General features: G+C 35.7%; 1 protein-coding gene across 6 annotated transcripts in view; it reads left to right on the forward strand.

The window, feature by feature from the left end:
• LOC127065041 (neo-calmodulin-like) overlaps positions 1–23,223 on the forward strand; it is a 99,160-nt gene that overhangs the window by 19,903 nt on the left and 56,034 nt on the right. For 2 of the 6 annotated variants that reach the window (XM_050996872.1, XM_050996875.1), the window contains exon 2: positions 4,465–4,491. The exons of 2 other annotated variants lie outside the window; for them this stretch is intronic. In XM_050996872.1, the coding sequence (XP_050852829.1) occupies positions 4,465–4,491 (27 nt within the window). Of the gene's footprint in view, positions 1–4,464; positions 4,492–11,063; positions 11,161–23,223 lie in introns of those variants that run through there. 2 more of the 6 variants (XM_050996871.1, XM_050996873.1) reach the window with 2 other exon arrangements.

Consider the following 23,223-nt stretch of genomic DNA (forward strand, 5'->3'; position numbering starts at 1 on the left):
AGAGACGTCGAACGTGGTATAATTATGTGAGAGAAGATAACGTCTCCGATAGATTAAGAACAAAGTGAGAATGGAAAATGGAATAGTAATCGCAATGATTCTAGAGTAATAACCGTTGTTACGGGCAACGAGGAGGAGAATTTTTTCTCAACGTTTAAAGCGTAGATATCGGTATACGTCGACCTTTAACAATAGATAATCCTCGCTCCGTTACGAGTTCAGATCGTTCAGCGTGCAAGAAAGCTTTCCATCCGAACGACAAAGCCAACTTTCTCGAGCAGCTTTGTATAAAATCACGTTTATTTTTTTACGCGAGTACGACGAGTTCTTTAGAAATTAGAAAAAAGAAAGAAAACATTTTTTTTAATGTCCTCTCTGCGAACATTTATGAAACGATCTATAAAAACTTGAGAAATATATATTCCTTTTTAAATAAAAAATGAAAATTTTGAAACGACGGTAACCATGAAAGGTGCTTTCAACCAAATTTTCTACGGTCGTTAGTTAAGAGACCATAGTCGAAATAATTAGAAAGTTCTTCGTAATAATATTTCATCGAGTTTCTGATAAAAACAATAATAAGAGGGAAGGAGAGAGAAAGAGAGAGAGAGAGAGAGAGAGAGAGAGAGAGAGAGAGAGAGAGAAACTGAAAGAAGTGACTTAGCGAAAACTTTGGTAGCACGCGCTAGTTAAGAATAATACTTTCAAGAGTGGGTTCTAACTTTTACATTAACTTACGCATGAGTTATTACGTCGAGTACTATATTTATCTAACGTAACTTTTTCTTATTTTATAGTAGAGAATCTGTAAGATACACCTACTTTTCTATCTATCCATCTATCTTCGTAAAAGTATTTTCTTGATGTATTTCGAAGGAAGGAATGTACACCATGATATGGATGAGTTTGGTTGGTAATTAGATTTTCAAAGTGGAGGAACAAAACTTTGCTCGATAATAAATGACAGAATTAGCCTCTCTCCTCTCTCTCTCTCTCTCTCTCTCTCTCTCTCTCTCTTTCTCTCTTTCTCTCCTTTTCTCTTTTTCTTTCTCTCTGACTCTCTAAATTTTTTTGTTTTAGCGGAAATTTTCTTTCCTCGTTCGCTTTCGTATAAGGATACTTACCCGAGTAATGCAATTTAATTTCACTGCTCTACACAGATTGAACGAGGTGAAAGAATCTTTCGAGGAGTACTAATGTTTGCTTATAAAAGAATGTTCGAAAGATAACGAAAGATATTTCGAAAGAAATAAGAAACATTCGAATTTGTTTGATTAATTTGTTCTTGTTTTATTTATTTAGTTATTTATTTTCTTTTTGTAAATATCGTGAATATGTATTATCGACAAGCGTTTGTAACGGATAATGAATAATTTGTAAATGAATAATCACACACACACACACACACATTCACACACGCACATATATATATATATATGTGTGTTTTTATTGAGCAAATAATATATGTTTCCATGGGATTAAGTACACATAGATATCGTTTGAGGAATATCCGAAGCTATTTAATGTACAGCACGTTTTCCTAGGGAAATGTCGGTTTCCATGGCGATTCCCGGATGTATGCGGCACGTAAAATCAATGGAACGATGTTAAGTGCATTGGTTCCATTAGTGTCAAAACAGGAGGATCAAATCACTGGATTCATTTTATTACAATTTTTTTTTCGATATTCTATTTCGATAATACAAATTAGTAGATCGAATCAATTATTGATGTTATTAATTGTCGATTCTTCCCAACGGGGATTATATAGTTAATTCATTGAAAATCGAATGAATGATTAAGAAGAATTCGTAGAAAATTGACGAACATCTGTTCCAGTTTGCTTGCAATTCGCAAAGAAAAAGAATTTCATATCGACAATAGCAATTACTTAGCATTTGCTTTTATAGATTCATTTTTCTATTTTGTCTCTCTCTCTCTCTCTTTCTCTCTCTCTCTTTGTTATCCATTTGAATTCTTAAACTTCATTTCAGCGTATAGAAAGAGGAAAAGAAGAAACATATTATCAAGATATAAAGCTTCAAGTAGAAGAATTATTTTTTAGATAAAGATTTTCTTTCTTAAATAACTATGAGAAAAATATTTTCTCGTCATAAAGTCAAAATTTTCTCTTTCCTCTTTTGTCCGGTATTATACGAAGATGAAATATTTATAGTTTTCCATGGTACACGTGTCGAGTTTTTCCGGAATATCCACGTACTATTGGAATTCCTATGGTTCTACTTCGTTAAACGAAAACGCAGGTATATTTAAGGGGAAGCTGAAAGTTCAGCTTGGGTATTTCATCATCGTTATTTCTCGTTATGATGTGCTCGTTTGGAAAACGATTAAATCGAAGAGATAGAAAAGAGAATAATAAATAAATATATATATATATATATATATATATATATATATATATATATATATATATAAAACAAGAGAATATGAGGGAAACGAGGTGAGCAAATCGATGATCGAAGTTAAAATTTTTCATATAAATGGTTTAATCGTCGGTAACGGCGAACACTATGACAAAAGTGTTTTCAAATTCTTTTCATCCCGTTTAATCCTCCGAGAGTAGTTCGATGATGCATCGATCATCAACGTGAGGATATGCGCGTTTGCAAAGTTACGCGAGGAAATGAATTTCTATAGAGAAGTCAACCTTTTCAGAGTAACACGCACGAATCTTTTCATCTCCGTTTTTTCAATATCTTTAATCCTCTTTCGTTCTCGGTATCATAGTTATTTTCAATTTTTATTATTTCTACTTCGGCTTCGAAGTTTCTCAGAAATGAAGTAGATATCGTTATTAACGATTCTCATGGAAGTTAATTTTTTTATTCTCTCTCTCTCTCTCTCTTTTATATTTTTCTCTCTTTTTTCTTTCTTTCTTTTTTCATAGGTATCGTAGTTTGTCGTATTTTTTTTCTCTTTTTTTTTTCACTTCTTTTTCTTCTTTACATCGAAATCAACTCGATGATTATAGGTACTGATTATTTACGTTATTGGTATTACGATAGGAAAGAGAGAAAGCTCTTATTCGTATCATTCGTACGAGTTTGAGAGCTCGTTCGTGGATTCTTCGGAAATTTATAACCATTCGTATTAGGTATAATATCCGTCAAACAAATTTATATGCATACATTCTACGTATTACACAATAGCAATATCTTCCCTTTCTCTCTCTCTCTCTCTCTCCCTTTCTGTATATATATATAGCTTTTACCAAGATGGTAGACACGTGTACGTGTTCGCGACGCTTCTCCTCTTTGCTCCTTGAATCGAGTACACGAACACACTGAGGCCAAGGTTCGTAGCCAATTACTTCGAGTGTGTGCGGAATATAGAGTGGAAATTCTCGGAACATCGGCAAGGATCTTGAGGTCGTCCTCTCTCTCTCTCTCTCTCTCTTTTTACGTTCTCGTAAATTTTGTAAAATCACGTGAACCACAGAAAAAGACTTTCCTTTTTCCTTTTTCTCCGCACGTATTTCCTTCTCTTTATCTCTATATCTGTATATCCTATCATTTCTCTCTTTCTCTTTCTCTCTTTCTCTCTCTCTCTCTCTTTTGCCTTCTTCAGGATTAGATTTAAAAAAGATCCAATTCTATGATAACACCTCGTCTTCCTTTCATGTAGGCGAAATATGTAAAAAGTTTTTTCTCATCGAGCTGTCGCACATCGTGCGATATGTCGTGTCGCTTTAGAACTTTAAAGTGAGATCGATCATGTTTTCGTGATCGATAGGTGTCTCATAAACGTATATCCTTTTTCGTAGCATCGTAATTCTGAAATCTGTTACCGCTTTATTTACTTATTATTATTTTTTTTTTTTCTATAATATATTTACGCTTTTCGTAATTAGCCGATATGCGGAAAGATAAAGGAGAATCAACGTTAACGATAAGAAAATCGAAAGGTCGAGAGAAGGATGGAATAGCGTGTATCTGTGTAAGTTTAGATATAAGTTAATAATAACGACCCCCTTCGATCCTTCTATGTTTTATTTATTTTTTATCTTTTATTTTTTTATATATATATATATACACACACACAATATTTATATACACATTCGCGATTACTAACGTTGCATAAATTTTCTTACATCACCGTCACTGTATAGTTTATCCATCCATTACGTTCGTATCCCTTTTCCACGTCTGACCTCACGCAGATTTCTCTACTTGTTTCTACCATAATGCATGTTAATATTATTACTTATATTGCGCCATGTCTCTTGTTTAGTTCCTTCTCCAATCCTTCACTCTTTCTCTTTCTCTCTCTTTCTCACATTGATTCTCTCTCTCTCTCTCTTTCTCTCTTTCTCTCTTTCTCTCTTTCTCTCTTTCTTTCTCCCACATCTATATAGGGTACATATCTAATTATGCAAATCTTTTCCAGTTATTCTTACTCTATCTATCTGTATAATATTCTTTCTTGTCTTTTTCTATTGTACAGGCACATCGCGGGCCAGCAGTCGTGCAGGTATAATTCTTCAAGCACAACACTCGCAGTTTTTATTATCTGTAAAAAGGCACCTTAGGCGTCTAATTAGCGCGTAGAATGCCATTTGCGAATCGATCAAGTTAGAAATTAGGAAAAAGAAATGTCTTAGGCCACTCTTTATCTCTAATGTCACTTTTAATTAGAGGAACGACGTTGTCTAAAGGCTTCTTAGCGTACCTTTAGTCGTTGAACGATCATATTAGAGTAATCATGCCATGAAATTACTTCTTGTTTTTCTTTTTTGTTTTCTTTTTTTTCTTTTCTTTCTTTCTTTCTTTTTCTTTCTCTTTTTTTTTTTTTTTTTTAAATAGAATACGCTTTAGTTATCGAGAAATTTATTTTCCATTCGCGAATAGTTTCGCGAAAAAGGATTGTGATTATTTTGCTATAGAATAAAATTTTTCGAGTGGGTGCTCGAAAATTGTTGAAGTGGGTGAATACGACGATACCGAGTCTGACGATATACGAAATCTTTTTCTCTCTCTACGTATATATTATATATATATATATAGTTTGTTTTCTATTTTATTATTATTTCTATATTTTTCATTATTTTCCTTTATTCTTCGCGTGCTTGGCATGAGACATCACGAATGCACGAAAAAGAAAGAAGATCCAATCGCATGGTCCGATAGTTTAGTGATCTTTATTAAAACTTCGTTTCTAGTCCTTCGTTTGTGATTCTCTCTCTCTCTCTCTCTCTCTCTCTCTCTCTCTCTCTCTTTTTCTCTTTTTCTCTTTTTCTCTATATCTCTATTTCTCTCTTTCTCTTTCCTCATTATTATCATTAGATGCAGCAGCCTTTTTAGTACATTAGAAGCGACAACGTGATGGAACTTTTATCAGAATGACTTCTTAACCCATCGTTTTCTGTTTTATAGGTAAGTGGCTCGTTCTGCACAAGAAGCTCATGTTCCGTCGGTAAGTCACAGCTTTTCTTTCACCGAAAGCTTACGTTCTATCGAAAGCTCACTGCACCATTTCATTGTCGATAAAACAGAATGCACTTTATCGACTTCTTTGAAATATACAAGGTCAGCAAGGCGATTCGAAACTCGTTCGGTAAATATATTCCGTCGGTAAAGTCGTTGAAAGCTCTCGTTTTCTGACGCAAGTGATACGAGTCCGACATATCTCGTACCTTGCCTTAACCAACGTGTTTGAAGACCGTATGCGACTCGGTTGGCACCGTTATGTAATCTTAATATTACACAATATTACAAGAAATAACATAAGTTTATTATCGTTAAATTTTTTATGTGTATATATATATATATATATATATATATATATATATATATATTTCATTTAAGTATACAAAGATGTAGTAATATAAAAGTTATGGTATGGTAATTAAATCTTTGCGAAATATCTCTCAATTTATCTACAACTTTGCACTTGCTTCTTATTTAAATATACAAATTTCCACACAAAATGATATAATAAACATCAAACGAATATAATATTATTTACTGGTTAAATGAATATTTATATAAATTCAAACTTTTAAACGTTTAATTAAAAAAATCTGCGAGATCTTTAATAGAAGTTCGAAACTAATCGTCTACTCTTACAACTACCCTAGAACTACTTTTAGAATAGGAGGATTATTTCTCGTTAATGATCGAGTTTGAAAAGAGATTATTACTGGTCTAGGTTCTCGATAAACGAAGGTGAACTTTCGAAAAGATACAGTAGATACATAGACTGACGTGAAATCGCAAGAGGTAGAATATATACCGCTTAATGGAAGCAATTATCGTTGATAAGAAAAAATAACGAACGAGCGATTATACGCTCTACAAATTTTAGCGTTACGTTTGTTGAAGTGTCTATTAAAGAAAGAATCATAGAAATTACTCGTTATATTCTTTGTTCTTTCTTTTTTTTTTCTTTCACACAAATCAAAACATCAAATCGAAATTTTTGTGATTTTATTTTTAATTCATAGCTCGTTTTAAAAAATATAAAAATTTTTCTATGAGAACGGACGTGACGTCGAATGATCGTTCGTGAATGTCTGTCCGTTAGACTTCGATGCAACGTCAACTTCTATATAACAAGCGTCTCATCGATACTCTCTTCTTTTTGAACAAATTTTTCTCCGACGAAGAGCTTTCATCGTCGAAGTTACTTCCGAGCGATCCTTCTCGTGAAATGTCGATGAAAACGGACTTTCCATAGTAGCTCCGACACGACGTGATTGAGAGAGCGACGTGCTTGCCTTCGCTTTGAGACGAGAACGAGGCCACGGATCATTTTTCATTTCGCATTTACGTTAGACTACTATCCATGGAAGAAAGGAACGCTAACGTAAACGCGAGCGTTTAGCTTGCCCACTAAATTTAATCTCATCTATGAGAGTTACCTTCGTGTATCTCAGAAAAAAAGGGGAATACTTTTCGAAAAATTATTCTTGCGGCGAAGTGCAAATTTTTATATATGAAATTAGAAATTTTATATACAGACGAAATTTTTATATACACAGTTTAAGTTAGTAGACGGAAATAGTTACTATAGTGCGAAGTTTTACTTAACGTAAGAAAAATTCGTCGAGTAAAAAAATATATTCTTCGAAGCTTTATAGTTATAACGATAGGGAAAAATTCTTTATTCGTGTTAATTATAAATACGTTTAGGTATGATAAATATGGAATTTTTTTTCACGATAGATACGATGTGCTTTTTTAAAAGATAAAATATAATCTCGATAAATTCATTTCTCGATGAAAAGCAAACTTCTTTCCCACCCTCTTTCTCTCTCTTTCTTCGGTCGAACGATTTTAGAAATTAAAAAAGCTAATTTTATATAACGAGGACAAAATCATTCTCGTCGAAGTTTATGCGAGCCGAACTAGATATATAGGATGAAACGAAATGAAATTTTCAACGAGGTGAGATATATACATAAGCGTTAGTACTAAATTATATTTATGTTAAAGGATACAATGATTTCATTGATGCTCACATATGGCATTGAAAAAGTAACGTTATGACAGCTGGATTAATAATAATACGATATCGATAATGGACGATATATCTTAATTAATATTAACAGGAAAAAAAAGGAAGAGATTTTCTATAATTAAAATCTCTTTTCAATGATATCGCATTTGTGGAAATATCAAATTCATTCTATAAAAATTTGTTCTTTCTCTTTTTTTTCTTTTCTTTTCTTTTTTTTTTAGGCATCATTGAAATAACGATTTGATTATAATGTAAGATAGAGAAAATTGTTGCATTTTGATAAGGTCGTAATTATAATTAAATATTTAAGAAAATATTTAATTAGTCAGTTGATTCAACTTACGTTTGAGTTATGTTCGATTCCGAGGAGTTAGGTCGGCCACAGTAGTTTGGTTTTGTTAGCGGTTTCGGATCACCGAGTTCGAGCCCGGTGTAATGGACAATGGTCGAGCTGTCCTGACCATTCTCCATGTTTCGGTTGGCTTTGTCCGAGCAAGGATCATTTTTTTCTTTGGGTTAACACAGATACTTACTAGGTGGTAAATTTGAGGTATACCTAACTTTGAGTAGAACGTTAAAATTGTCATCATTAGTTATTTCATTAGCTATAAAAAAAGGCTTGTTCGTGTTGACTTTGTGAGAACTATTCTATCATGATCGTTGATCCATATTCGTAGTTTCTTTATTCGATTTGAAAATTCTTTAAATTTCTTCGAAGAACAATACTTCGAAATTTCCTCGCTATCCGTGCCAAGCGAACAATTTTCTCCCTCTTTTCCATCCCCCATACGATGATTTCAAAGTTCTACTCGAGTTCGTTTACGTGTGTGTCCGTCCTAATCTTAGTAGTTGTGCCCGAGGAAAGGGAGCAAGAACTCGTGAGTTTCTATTCCAAGTACTCGACGAATAAGACACATAAAGTAGACGTTAGGATCTGTTTTAGACAGGTCAACGAGAAAACTGTCAAAGGTAATTTTATGGCATGCAGGTATATATGACAGGCTGGATAGCGAAGCGAATGGAGTCTCGAATATTTTTAACGTCGACCGAAAGATTCCCTGATATTCGAGATTTTGGAGAAAAATTAATGATACAAAAAGTGCGTCGTTTATTTTCCATGGGTCGAAATTTTTGAAGGATAAATTCGCAGTAGCGTGTACGATTTTTATAACTGGACAATCGTTGCGTCTTTTCGGAATATACCTATATATATATATACAGAGAGAGAGAGAGAGAGAGAGAGAGAGAGAGAGAGAGAGAGAGGAAGGGAAGGGTATGCACGACGTGCCAATTTGTTTTGGCAGCACGATAGGAAACATTCGTTGAGTTAGGAGAAAAGTGTCATATGTGTCAGACCGGTAAATATTATCTATGGGATTTTTATTTTAACAAGAGTACTTACTGGTTGGAAATGTAAGGTTCTATCTTTATTAGTATCTCTCGAGAAACATTCAACGATTCGAGAGAAAGACTCGGTTCGTATATCAGTACTGTCATTTATTAGATACGTCACTTCCGTTCTACGATTGACAGCTGTCAATAGTAGTAAAAGGAAGTTTAACAAAAGTTGCGGAAGCTTGGTATTGTGAGAGGAAAGTTACGTTTTCAGGGACGTGCTGTCCTTCGTCAGAGAGGAGGACATGTATTATTCGTAAAGCGTGTGCGTTGTGTTCTAAACGACTGACTAACCGGTGATGACTTCTCGAAGGGAATTTCCGAAATCGATAATTCAAAGTTGTTGCTTCACGCGACGCGATTTATTTAACGATGGACGTCGATAATTTTGCTTTTAAACCGTGTATATATTAATTTTTATCGAAATGAATGAATATCTCGAATAAATATTCGTTTTATCGAAATTCTTATTGACTAATTCAAAATCGGTTTCCCTTTGGTAATGTAGGAAACGATTGAATCGTTTTCGTGCACCGAGCTCGTATTTCGGTAGAAGACGAATGTTAGTAATTTCGTATTACGGGGATTAACACGGAAACGCGTGTATGCATATGAATATACGCGCAAGCGTATTTGACGTAGGACCACTTATCCGTTAAGATTTATTACTATCGGTTCGTTAAATTTACGGTAGAACGGTTATGCGAAGCAACGTCTTGCCCCGGCCATGCTCGTAAATTTACGAAATCACGAGCAGACGTATGTAGCTCGTTCGAAATTAATTCGATAGATTAAATCGAAGATTTTTATTATTAAATTAATCAATAATGTGGATAAGGAGTTATTAGATGTTTAACAATGAAATACTACGTAGTCATGTATGGTCGATTTTTCATTTTTTATTTTCTGTTTTTTTTCTTTTCTTTTCTTTTTCCCGTTTTCTTTTTTCTTTTTTTTTGTTGTTAATGTGTCAGTAGAAAACCATAGGAGACAAGAACGATTTACACGACGAGCTCGAACTAAATCAATTTGTTCCTCGAATTGATAATCCGCGTGCATGTTCGTGAGCACGCTATGTACAGAAGTTGCAGGTAGATCGTATTTATGTATAATCAGAGCCGTCGACAGGTAATGTCTGTATATACGTAGGTATATATGTACGTATTTATGTATCTATCTATCTATGAATGTATCTACAATAACTGAGCTGACAGGTGACGGACCTGAACTACTTCGCGCAATTTCACGAGTATCGTTTAACGTGGAAACCGCGAATATCAATTTGTGGCTATGAGCATGGGTTAAGAGTAAAGTATCACGCCAAGATCCGACCGTTATCGCTTCCTTATGTCAAAGACGACAAAAACTTGTTTTTTACCCATTAATCCAATTTATCTATCGATTAAGATGATAACGAGAGTTCGTCAAATGTTATCGTGTCATTGTAAAAACAAGTAAAAAGAAAAGAAAAGAAGAAAAAAGAAAAAGCAAAAGAAAAAGAAAAAAAATGATCCTATGAAAATCAATAAAAAATGGAGCATTTTACCATCTCGTATCAATATCGTAATGATTAATTCGATTGGAGACTCTTATTAAACGAAAATAAAGAAGAATAAAGAAGAAAAGAAAACTGTAATAATCGATGATCGACTTCGTAATACCATTAGAAGATAAAACAAGAGCACATAGTATTATGTACATATATAATTCATAATATATACGATGAGAGAGGTCCCCATCGCAATGGGTTACGGTTGGAAAACGAAACCAAGGAAGGAATACCCAACACTGACCTCACTCACAGTGGCGAACCTTAAACGAAAGGGAAGCTAATCGAGAGACGTTCACCCTAAGCGGCCTCGAGTCCTTGCGCGTACACAGGATCGCTGTATGTCCTTTCGGCTGGCATTCGGCTGTAGAAAGAGAAAGAGAGAGAGAGAGAAACATATACATTGGTATGATAGAGAGGAAGGGATATAGAAACATAACATGTAGACATATATATCTATATGTATACACTGAACGATAGATACAGAAAGAGAGAGAAAGAGGGAGAGAGACATACATATATACTACACAAACATACGTATATTCTGAATGATAGAGAGAATGAGAGAACGATAGAGAGAGAGAGAGAGAGAGAGAGAGAAAGAGAAAGAAGACTCCAATTGCGGACCTGCGCCGTAGCGTATCAATCGCGAAGGGTGGTAAGGAGGGCGGCGCGGAGAAGGGCGCGTGGCGGCACCGGGGGTGTCAGTCACGGCCCATCTGTCCAGCATCGAGCACGTAAGTCCCGAAAGCGGTTCCTCCTTTTACTAGAAGCCAACCGCACGAGTTTATCTCACGAGTCTCCTCTCTCCGAAAAATATTCAACGTAATACTTCGATCGTCTAACAAGATCCAACGCGTTAACTCGTAAAAATCAGTGGGTGTATAGTAGACACACATACGCACACACGTACACGTACACACACATAGATACATATATATATATATATATATATATATGTACGGATACGCACATTACGTAGCACGCACACGTAGACATCTACACACCGAAGGAGCTATGTATTTGGTTGACGGCTTTCCAGGGACGACCCACCCCTCTCTCCGCACCATTCGCCGCACCGTCGCTTACAGGGATTTCCTTGAAAATGGCGCTTTTCATTCCGGGAATCTCCGACAATTTTCACGACAAATTTTTCACCAAAAAATTTTCTTCTTCCACGTCGTTTTGTTGTCGTCGTCAATATCGTCAATGTCGTCAATGTCATCGTCTCGTCGTCGTCGTCGTCGTCGTCGTCGTCCTTGTTATCGTTTTAGTTGCTCGTGATGCGTATGGAAAAGTTGCAAATACGTCCGACGTTTTATTTCCTTCTAAGTTCCGACGTAAAACGTTTTCAGTTTGTTTTTTTTTCGTCCTTTTGTCTTTGTTTCTGTCTATCTTTTTCTTTCTTTTTTTTTTGTCGGTGGTATCTTGTGAGAACGAAATCGAAACGATATCTACATGATTAAAACGTGGTATATTTCCCGACGTCGAGAGTTCGATGGCTTTGATGGTTACGTTCCATTACGTGAATCACGCGTGAAAAAATAATCTTGTTCCGTGCGTGAACGAAAAAAAAAGATGGTTATACGAGGAAATAAATTGATAAGAAACTTGGATTGGTCGAAAATAATTTCGTTCAATGGGAATTGATCGATGACACGATGATGTTTCTTTGTCGGGATTATCAACGAACAAACTTTCAAATTTTAATACGTCTATCAAAGGAGACGAATTATTTGAAGACACGTGGAAGCTCGTGTAAGATATATAATTTATTGACATTTTTTTTCTTTTCTGTTTCCTTTCCTATTTAATTTTCATTTTTCGTTTACTTGTTCGACTCGTCTTAGTTTCTCATTCGTCATTGTTAAATACGGTATAAACCTCGAATGTTTACTTTTCATTGATGTTTAATAACAAAGAGGACGCGATATCGAAGATAAGTCGTTGTTGCAAGCATGCTTTTAGACGAGCCGACGCGATACGTATCCGAGGCCGTTCGGAGCACGGTTCTAATTATAGGTTCATAAATCAAGGAAAGATAAAAGATACCGCGAATCGACCCTTTCGATAGAACAAGGAAACCTGTCACGATAAGAGTCAACGCAAATGCCTCATTAAGGAATTGCGTTTGATGCTTGTTCGAGTTACGAACATGCAATACTATTAATTCGTTCTTATCATTCGTATCGTCTGATTAATACCGTGTGTGCGTTTTATTTATTAACTTACGTTATAGTCGATTAATTAAAATAATTATAGATAAAACGTAGAAAGAAAGAGTCATTCTTACGAATGATATCGCTTTGATATTCTGATCCAATCTGATCAACGATAAAACGAGTGGAAAATCTTTGGAAAGACGATCCTTTAAGAATACATATCTACTTACTCGAAAATGTCTTTCGGTGTGTCTACGATCGAAAACGATCGATACAAAGTGCAGACTCGACGCACATTCGATATCTTGTGCAAGGTCGGACATTTCCTTCGGAGACAGTCGACAAGAACGAACCACGTGCTTCGTGAACGCCGATATCGATATCACGCTGTCTAGTGTTCGCATCGAGGAAACACGTCTAGGTAACTTTTTACCACGGTACGCATTATCTACTTTTTATCAGACGTTAGTATATTAAAATGGTTTATTGGCTTTCGCGAAATGCGGTTCTCTTCAATTCGATTCGAATGAATGTTATGTCGGATAAAAAAGAAAAAGAAGAAGAAAAAAAAAAATAAAAAAGAATTCAATGAAAGAGTCTAAAAAGAGGGTATCCTCTGGAATCAAAATCAGGGATAAACATATTTAAGCAAAAAGGTTAAAAGGTAAAAAGGTTGAATGAATGATTGAAAAAATATTTATCCAACGTGGTATAATATCAGAATTAAAATCGTATAATATTTATCAAACGTAGAAAATAATGCTAATGACAAAATAATATCGAATGTTTAAAGTCAGAGAGCGTCGATAGATGATACAGATGATCATCGTGCGTTATTCAATTCGTCGTTCAATTTCGTCGATTATTTTAACCGACAAAAGCCGCAACGTTTTGGTTCCGTTGATCGATGAAACGAATAGATTCGTTAGTATTATATATCGACGTTATACAAGTAGTACTTATCTATCTATACCGTGTATACCGTGTCGAATGAATTACGTTGAAAATCACGAGTAGAGAGGAGACATCGAAGCGAGCATCAAGCAGGCAATAGTGTGTTCCCGAGGCAATGTGTGTGTGTGTGTGTATGTGTATGTGTATGTGTTCGCGCGCGCGTTTATGGCGATGCACGCACATACGCACGTACGACCAATCCCACGATCGAAAATCAAATTATCTGCCATAGTAGCCTCGATAAGTCTCGATCGAGTTCACCGATTCACGTTGACCAAGCCGCATATGGTTATCACGTAATTATGTTACACAATGGATAGGAAGATCTCCAATAATCTGGAATCATTATTTCTCAAATCTTCTCTAATCTTTATTAGAACAAAACACAGGCTTGATTAAATTTATTCTATAGAATCCGATTAACGTTTTGAATTTCTTTTTGTTGTTTTCCTTTTCTTTTTTTCTTTTTATCCCTTACGATAATCGAACGATCCGGGTGATTTTTGCTGGTTGTATCAACCGTAAAAGCAATGTCCATTGATGCGAGTAATCGAAATAATCCGTCTACGTGTTCTCGTTTAACAGTTACGAACTGTCAACTTATACGTTCTCGAAAACGAACGAACGAATTATGTCAATCCGTCGGTTTAGTGTGATCATTGATTTACGTATATATTAGAATAATTGTAAAAATATGTTTAAAATTTGGGATAGAAAATCGAGAGAGAGAGAGAGAGAGAGAGAGAGAGAGAGAGAGAGCCGATCGTTTAACTCAATAATCTTCTCGAATATCGATTACAAATCGTATTAATCGTTTTTCATCTGTATCATTATGTCTCTCTATTTCTCTCTCTCTCTCTCTCTCTCTCTCTCTCTCTCTCTCTTTCTCTTTCTCTCTCTCTCTTTCGCTCTGTCCATCGAGTTATTCGTTATGCACGATCGACGTGAAATTCGATTAATCCGCGAGAAACGGGCGCGTTGCACCGAAAGTTCTGATCGATTTCGAGCGTGCGCGTTCGATTGTGCAAATAACGAATTCTAATTAACGGCGTTTCGTGCAAATTTATTCCCACCGGGAAATGTCGTCTACCGAATCGTTCCATTTTCGTGCATCGAAAAATCGTCGTTCGCACGCTATTGAATCCTTGAAACATGTACCAACGTGTGTCGAAATCGTATCGAGGGAATTTGACGGAACGAACGGTTCGGTTCGCTTCGTTCTGTCGTTAATTCACTCTTTAATAAAAGTATAATATTGATATTTCGAATAGAGATATCGTCGTCTAATTTGCAGATAATTCTCTGTCCGTCTTATTTGCTTTATTTCGTCGATTCGTCAAATATCTTAAAGGAATTAAGAGAAACCGTATACATGCATATGTAATATGTCCGTTATGTAATTGGACTTCAAGAGAAAAAAAAGAAAAAGAAGAAGACGACGCGTTAACGATCGTTTTTATTATAACGACGATAAACGAAAACGATGTCGAGACTATTTTTAAGGATATAGAGGAATAGACGAAGCTAAATGCTTCTTATCGTTAAACATGTCAACGTACATAAATAGAGCTCTTCGGTTCTATTCTCTTATACTTATTATTCATAAGTTTAGTACTGGTTAGACTTATGTTAGTTAGAAGTAGGTACACGCTCGAAACATGACGTTCGCGCGATATTAGCAACCCCCTGAAGTCGCACTTCAATTATTCACTGGCTACTATCATCAAACATATACGTGTCGAAAACACACTGTATCATAAGCATCGATCGCTCTTGGAGGTTCTCGACCTTGTCGGAGCACGCGAGATAACGCTCTTAAAACTCGTGCATGCCTCTACGTGTGTCAAGTTCGCGTGTTCTCGAATATTAATTCTTTTCTTCTTTTTTTTTTGCTTTTCTTTCTTTCTCTCTTTCTCTCTTTTTTTTATACTAACTCCCCTAATCTTTACGAGCGACCATTCGTCTCGGCATTTAACGATAAGCTCATTCGAGACTTCCTTTACCTTTCGATTCGAAAATGTTAACTCCCGTTTATCGCGTTAACGTATACCGACATGTTTAAAGATTAGCCATTAACGACATCTTTCTAATCTCACGTCCTTTCGTATAGAACTTTTGCATGTAGGAAATGACTCGTTATCGTGGAAAATATAATAGTTGAGTCAATATAATGTGTATAGTTATCTATACTTAGCTACTTACTTACATGTACGATAAAAAGCTTAACCATTTTTATACAGGGAGAAGGAGATGTTTTTGAAAGAAATTACGAGATAGCACGTAACAGTATTAGCATTTTCTAGAGACTCTGAGATTTACATACGTAGATCAATGGCGTCCTCAAACGTAGAATTCGAATTTTATGCGAATGGAAATATTCGAGTAACGGGATACGGCTCGATCGTTTTGGCGAGTGCCGATGATAATTTAACGACTTCTTTCGAAACTCTATTTTTCCCTTAGGATTCCCTCTTCGAATCGTTAATGCAAAACGATAGAAGAAAATGCGTTGAATCTTCGTTGAATACGAGATGCATATTCCGTTCTTCATTCGCAAAAAACTTGTCGATAAATATCGAATAAACTTTTACTTCGTATCTTGTATTCTTGTAAACAGTTCTTCAAGGACGGGTCAGACTTTTAAAACGGAAACTCTCGATCCGGTAACACGTCCTTGGATGTGTGCTGTCTGAATGAATTCACGCTTACTTTTTTGTATCTTTTTTTTCTCATAGGATAAAGTTTCTTCGTCGTTAGCTCGTGAAATGATCTTCTATTTGAACAAAATCATGAGATAATGATAGAGAGAGAGAGAGAGAGAGAGAGAGAGAGAGAGAGAAGGAGAGAGAGAGAGAGAGAGAGAGAGAGAGAGAGAGAGAGAGAAGGAGAGAAAGAGAGGGAGAGGGAGACAGAATAATATTTAAAAGGATAGTTTCTTTGAGATTTATTTCAAAGAAAAATTGTACAATTTCGATATACATAAACGTTTACTCGTCATTATAACTTTGTCCATTCGAATTTATCGTAAAACATTTTCGAAGAGACAACTTTAGTGACTTTCAATCGACGTATTTCTTTCAAGAATTTAGGAGTTATTGGAATGGATCGTCAGGAATTCGCGGTATATATGTAAACACACACACACACACACACACACACACACACATATATCGAAGTTGTCAACGCGTATGGTGTGACTACTGTCGATTCGATAGAAAGAGCGGCAAGGGATATGGTACTAGAGTTGTCGTACGATTTCCGAAGATGTGGACGAACTTCGTCCGATCCGATTTAAACGGTTTGGGAAGGGGTTGATGTATTCGAACAACACTTCCGGACAATGGTGGCCGGCTCTTCCGTCATCCATCTCCCTGTCGTTTCTATTCCCTTCTCTACCATTCTCCTCATTTTTCTTTTTCTTTTTCTTTTTCTTTCTCGTTTTTTTTTCTTCTTTTTCTTTCTTACAAAGCTACACCTTCCTTAAGGTGGAATCGAAAACGACGTTGATCGGAAACTCTTACACAAATTCTAAAACGAAATCGTTTCTCCAACTAATGCGATCAATTTTTTTATTTCGAAAGATTAATCGTTCTTGATAAATTTTCACAGAGTAATACATACTGCGTATATATATATATAATATATAAATACATAGGTATATATTTTTTATTTCGAAATATCCTAAGTATTCGAGCACGGATAAATTTGTCATAACGAAACCAGTCTTTTTCCGGAACGGAAGGAAAAAGATTCTGAAATCGAATTAGTACCGATAGGTCGGCGACATTGTTCGTGGTCATCTCGGAACCGCAACGTTTCCGTCCGAATGATCCTTTTGGAGTATTGCCCAGTATAGAGCACAGGTAGCGCCATAACTTGTTACTGAAAACCATTGTACGATACTACTAAAGTTTCTTATTTTTCAATGAGAAAGAAAATATGAACTTGAAGTTATACATTTTTCTCTCATTGAACACGTTTTTCTTTTCTTTTCTATTCCTTTTTTTTCTATCTCGAAAGCTTTTCTTCCTCCCTTTTTCATTCTATTATATATATATACATACATACATATATATATGCCGAATGCAAGATTCGGCAGGGTACACGGATAAACAATCAATGAGAGATACGTTGTGCAGGGTGCCCTGCCCTCCTACAGTTCGATAACGTAAGTAGGGCATGAACCCGGGACACCCGGTGCACAAGCGAGAGAAAGAGAGAGAGAGAGAGAAATAGAGATAGAGATAGAGATAGAGCGGCACTCTATGTGTATGCGTACGTTCGGCGAGAAGAAAGGATAAACAAATGGATGATGTACGCGCTTATATACCTAGAAGAATTTTGTACATCTACGTTTTGTACGTAATATACACACATATATACGGACGTACATGTGTGTATCTTTGCCAAATAAAAAGAAGTTTCGAGTTTACAGTACATCTTTACTACTCGGAAGTAGGAGGTTCTTCTTCGCGACGAGATCTTTTAAAAAGATCTTCAGGAAGGATGATGATCTGAGACGAGCGGATCTTCTAGAGAGCTCGAATTTCGATCATCGCTCTTCTCACAACGATACTCCGTAATCCTAGATTATTTGGATCAGATCCGGTAGACATTTCGGTTAATGGATTTTCACGATTAATGGTATAATCGTTTTTCATCGTACGCTATGCTTTTTCTTTTCTCATTCGTTCTTTTTCCTTTCTTTTTTTTTCGTTTCTTTCTTCCTTTCTTTCTTTTTCCTCAGAGTGTGCACCCGATAGTTCTGCCTCTCGCGGAAGAGTGATCTCATTTGTTGGTTTTTTCTCTCTCTTTCTCTCTCTCTTTTTTTCTTTCTTAGTTTCCTTGACCTTCGTTTAAAATGCATGTACCCGATGAACCGAACGATTTATCGTAATTCGTTTTTTTTTTCCATTTTCTGCGATACAAGAAAGTAGTAGAAAATGTTTCTTCAAGGATGAAAAGATATCGATTAATTTATAATTAATTATTGATAATTTGGTTAATAAATCGATCGTCTTCCAAGAAAGATATTTTTTTTTCTTTTCTTTTTTTTCAGATATATTTGGAATGTTTCTGGACGATCGTTACAAGTCAAGGTTGTTTTTTTAAAGAGAGAATAATAGATCAATTCTCTACATATATATATGTATATATATGTTTATGTATATATATATATATGTGTGTGTGTGTATGTATGTATGTATGTATGTATAAAAGAATAAAGATGGACAATAAACTCGACTATAATCGATTGAAAATATTTATTACAAATTTCTATTTTTTTTCTTTCTTTTTTTTTTAAGATATATTCATAGTACTTTACCGATTATATCACATATACTTAAAGTCATTACAAACATAATGTATAAGACTCGACCGATGTATCGATCGTTTCGATTTAACCAAACTATAGTCTACCTTGTATTCGATAGAACCATACAATTAGGAGATAGACGAGAAAATGTTGAATTATTTGTGAGGAAATATAAACGCGTAATAGAAAAAGCTATCTTATAAAACATTGAAATGGCATCGACGATTATCAGGGAAAGAGTTTGATACATATATATCTATATCTACGCTAGTATTGTTTGTGTCATTGACTAGAAAGAGAAATGAAAGATAGGTTGTTCATCGATTAGAGCATGTAATTCGTAGTAACGAATGATATACCTCACGGGATTTCCATGTCCTCGTATCAGCAACAGCCCTGGCGTGGATCCAATCCCATCACTGCAAACCACTTTCCTCGACCCATTCTCACCAAGTAGCCCTTTAAATTACTCGTCATTACGTTATCGTCTCGTAAATTGTTTTTCCGTGGCGTCCTCTCGTTAATATCAATTTGTTCATCGACAGGACGTACAGGTCCTCCCTCTTCCACTCTTGAATTTTACGTAGATCTTCGATGAAAGTTGTATCGAAAAAAAGGAATAAAAAAAAGAAAGAATAAGGGAAGAGCAAAAATAAAGAAACAGAAAAGGAAAAGGGAAGAAAAGAAAGGAAAAGAAAAAAAATGGAAAAAAAGGAGAAAATAATGAGAACGATCAATTTGGAGATTAACCCTTACGTAACGAGTTTTGACAGGTAGGCTCTCTCGATTTATTGGCACGATACATCAGACGTTCTAGCTCCTGCCACGTTCTATCGTGACTCTATTCTTCTTAATGTACGCTTCGTAAAAGCGTCACTCGAGCCGTGTGTTGACTTTTTGCTTGGAAAGTCCTCGCGAACGTTGCGTCGTCGTCGTGCGACACGCCTCGACTTATTCGTTGTTCGATCGAACATTTTTAATCCGGAACGATGATGAATCGTTAACTACGAGAGAACGAATTTATATTTTCATTTAATTTTTCATCTTTTGATATGTATCGACGAAGTGGCTGTGAATTATTATTAATTCGATTATAATCGTTCCGATCAATTTTGTAGAAAAACAAAAATATATAAAAAAAAGTATATAAAAAAAAGGGAGAGAGAAAAGCGAACGGTTAAATTCGTTATGTAGGGATTAAAAAAAAAAAAAAAAGAAAAATGGAAAGAAAAATGAAAATGTTGCAGAACGCAAAGATAATCGATCGAGTAAACGAGAGACATTTATTTGGCCGAGTCAACGTGACACGCGTAAACGCAAGAAAAACGCTCGACGGAAAAGTAACGCGACGATGCTCGATATAACTGCGATACGGTTAACAGTTAATACGACGTGTATCGATCACACGAGGAAAAGAGTAGTCCGACCACCCTCGGTACTCTCGCTATCCCCGTTTCCCCTTATCCTTTCCCCTGCTTCGCCAACGTCGTTTCGCGGCCATTAATTCGCCTAATGCTTTTATATTCACAGTGAACGGAGTTCCGGTGGTAGTTTAGTCGGTAACGTAAAGCTCGCCGACCATACCGGTGAAAAGTTTTCCAACGAAATGGTTTAACGTTTAGTCTTTCTTTTTCTTTTTCTTTTTTTTCCCCCCTTTTTTTTACTCTCTCACATTCTCTGTCTTTTCATGCACTTATATTACGTATAATATTCACATTTTCCTATTTTATCGGTGAGAACAATTTTCGAGAGGGAGAACCCACATAAAGAAGGTATTAACAGTCACGTATACGCTTATCTCAATGACGTACCAATTTGAATAGCTCGACACTAATCGACTACGTTTTACAATGCGCTCTTATTTTCGTGGATTTAAATCTCGAGCTGATGAATAATCAAGCTTAACAGTGAATGTTCGTATGATGTGTACGTACGTAAATACGTACGTAGGAAACGTGTATTGTAATCCTGGCCATGTTGTTCGTGGCTCTTCCGTAAATACAGGGATGGAAACAAATCTGATACAGTTTCCCTGGAAAAAGAGATCTTTTATTTACGCTGATGTGAATGATGCATGGGCATTTCGACAATGGAAGAAAAGTACGATCAACGAACGTTTCCATATTGGCTTTTAAAATACTCTTACACGTTTCGTGATATCTACCTACTCGTAAGAAGATTAACGTTTACGAACTACACATGTTTACTTCAGTTATTCTCTCTCTCTCTCTCTCTCTCCTCTCTCTTTTGCGAAAAATTCATACTATTGTCTAAAAAAATATCCAAATATATATATACGTATGGCGGATGAGAAAGGAGATAGAAACTCCATTTCTATCTATAAATGCACCGATCCGTGTTGATAAACGACACAAAGAAAAAAGGAGAAGGAGAAGGAGAAGGAAGAGGAGGAGGATTAACCCTTGACGTTTACTCACGAGCTAAGAAAAAGACGATAGACGATAGATGAGGAGACGAAATATGGAAAATCGGAGGATGCAGAGGAAGGATGGAGAACGGTGGTCGGAGGACGAGGAGGATGGAAGAGGGCGCACCGTGGGAGTGATCAATACTACCCCTGCACCGACGACCGCCCTCGAGAGTAACAAAGCTCGAGTTGGACTCGCGAAAGGCAGGATTTTCGGAGGGATCACTTGGAGTGTGGCCTCGCTTCAATTGGATAAAACCTGTGAGAAGATGAAATTCTGATTGGTTCGAAAAAGGAAAACAGAAGGAGTATCCCTCGAACCGAATCCTTCGAATTATATTACATTTTACAGAAACCTATAAAAATAGGGAATGATATTCGTGACACAAATTACAATTTTCTTATTATGTTTTTTCTTCTTTTCTTTCTTTTTTCCTTTTCTTTGTTTCGAAAAATCTATAGGTACGCTAAAATTTAAAAAAATTGAAGTGTGTGTGTGTGTGCGCGCGCGCGTGTAATCTCTTGCATATCACGTGTGTGTCGAAAGAATTGAATGGAAATATTCTAAAAAACAAAAAAAATTATTTCTATAGACGAAGCGTGGATTTAAATTTATTAAATCGTCGATGTTGGTATTTAATTCGTGTATTTTTGTTCGGCCTATGTGTTTCTTTCGATAGAAATTTACCAGACATTATTTTGGCAGCAAAACTGCTATCAAAGCAATAGAATTTAATTGTCGCCCATTCTTTTTTACAATTTGGTGCAATATCTAAATTTCCATACATACATAGGTACTTTCTACAAAGGCGAATAGCATGAATGTACTTTTAATTGTCTTTTCACAATGGACACGAACTACTGGACGTAGACGAAGTTCATATGTGGGCGTGGACGAGAACAGCACCTTTTATCTGGCGTCATTGTTAAAGCTTAACCGTCGTCAACGTCAAGATTATGTTATGACTCTCTCTCTCTCTCTCTCTCTCTCTCTCTATCTCTCTCTGTCTCTTCAGCGGACAATTTATGACGTTCTAACTGCATTTACGGTGACCAACATCTCTCTTTGACTTAAAAATTTTTCTGCTATCATCCATAGCTACGGATTTCATAGGAAATTCAAAAAATGAACGTAGAAAAGCTTAAGAATTTCGTTTCGAGATATGCTGGAAATTGTATGACAGAGAGAGAGAGAGAGAGAGAGAGAGAGAGAGAGAGAGAGAGAGAGAGAGAGAGAGAGAAATATTATTGAGAATATAGCTTACCATACATATCGAGCTTCGAGTATTAGATATGTTGAATTTCAAAGCTTTTAGCTTCTACCTTTTAAATTGGCGACAGAAATCGACCACATTCGAAATTTCAATTTTCCTAGTCTGCTCGTGCTCCAGTTTATTTTCCATCGACACACTTTCTCGCGCGACTCGAAAGACGAAAAGAACCTTTTAAGACGTTCTGTATTTTAAGGAAAGTCTTCATTGAAAAAACGAACGATAATTAATATCATTTATATTTATCTCGCGAATATTAGTTACCCATTAATTTTCTCTATAGACATTTTTTTCTTTCTGAGTAATTAAATAAATAATTTAATCTTGGATTCGAGTGCAATCGTAGTATCATAATTCCTTACAGTTCAAAGTAATTTAACTTTCTTGATTATCATATTACGAGATCCTAACAACAAGATTGATCTACATTTAAATAGACTTTATCTTTCTTTTCTTTTCTTTTTTTACTTCATCCAGTAAATCATCGACTTCCTTGAAAACAACTTTAAACCTGTAATTAGTTTATCATCCTATAGAATCTTTTAAAATGAACACTCCATAATGACACACTGACTGACATAGTTTCTTCCCTTCAACTAAATTGTCGACGCAAGGGGAAAAACTTGTGAGCAATGATCCATAATAGTAGTGTCCGCGTAAAACGAAGG

This window comes from Vespula vulgaris, chromosome 7 (genome assembly GCF_905475345.1).
Source record: "Vespula vulgaris chromosome 7, iyVesVulg1.1, whole genome shotgun sequence".
NCBI lineage: Eukaryota > Metazoa > Arthropoda > Insecta > Hymenoptera > Vespidae > Vespula > Vespula vulgaris.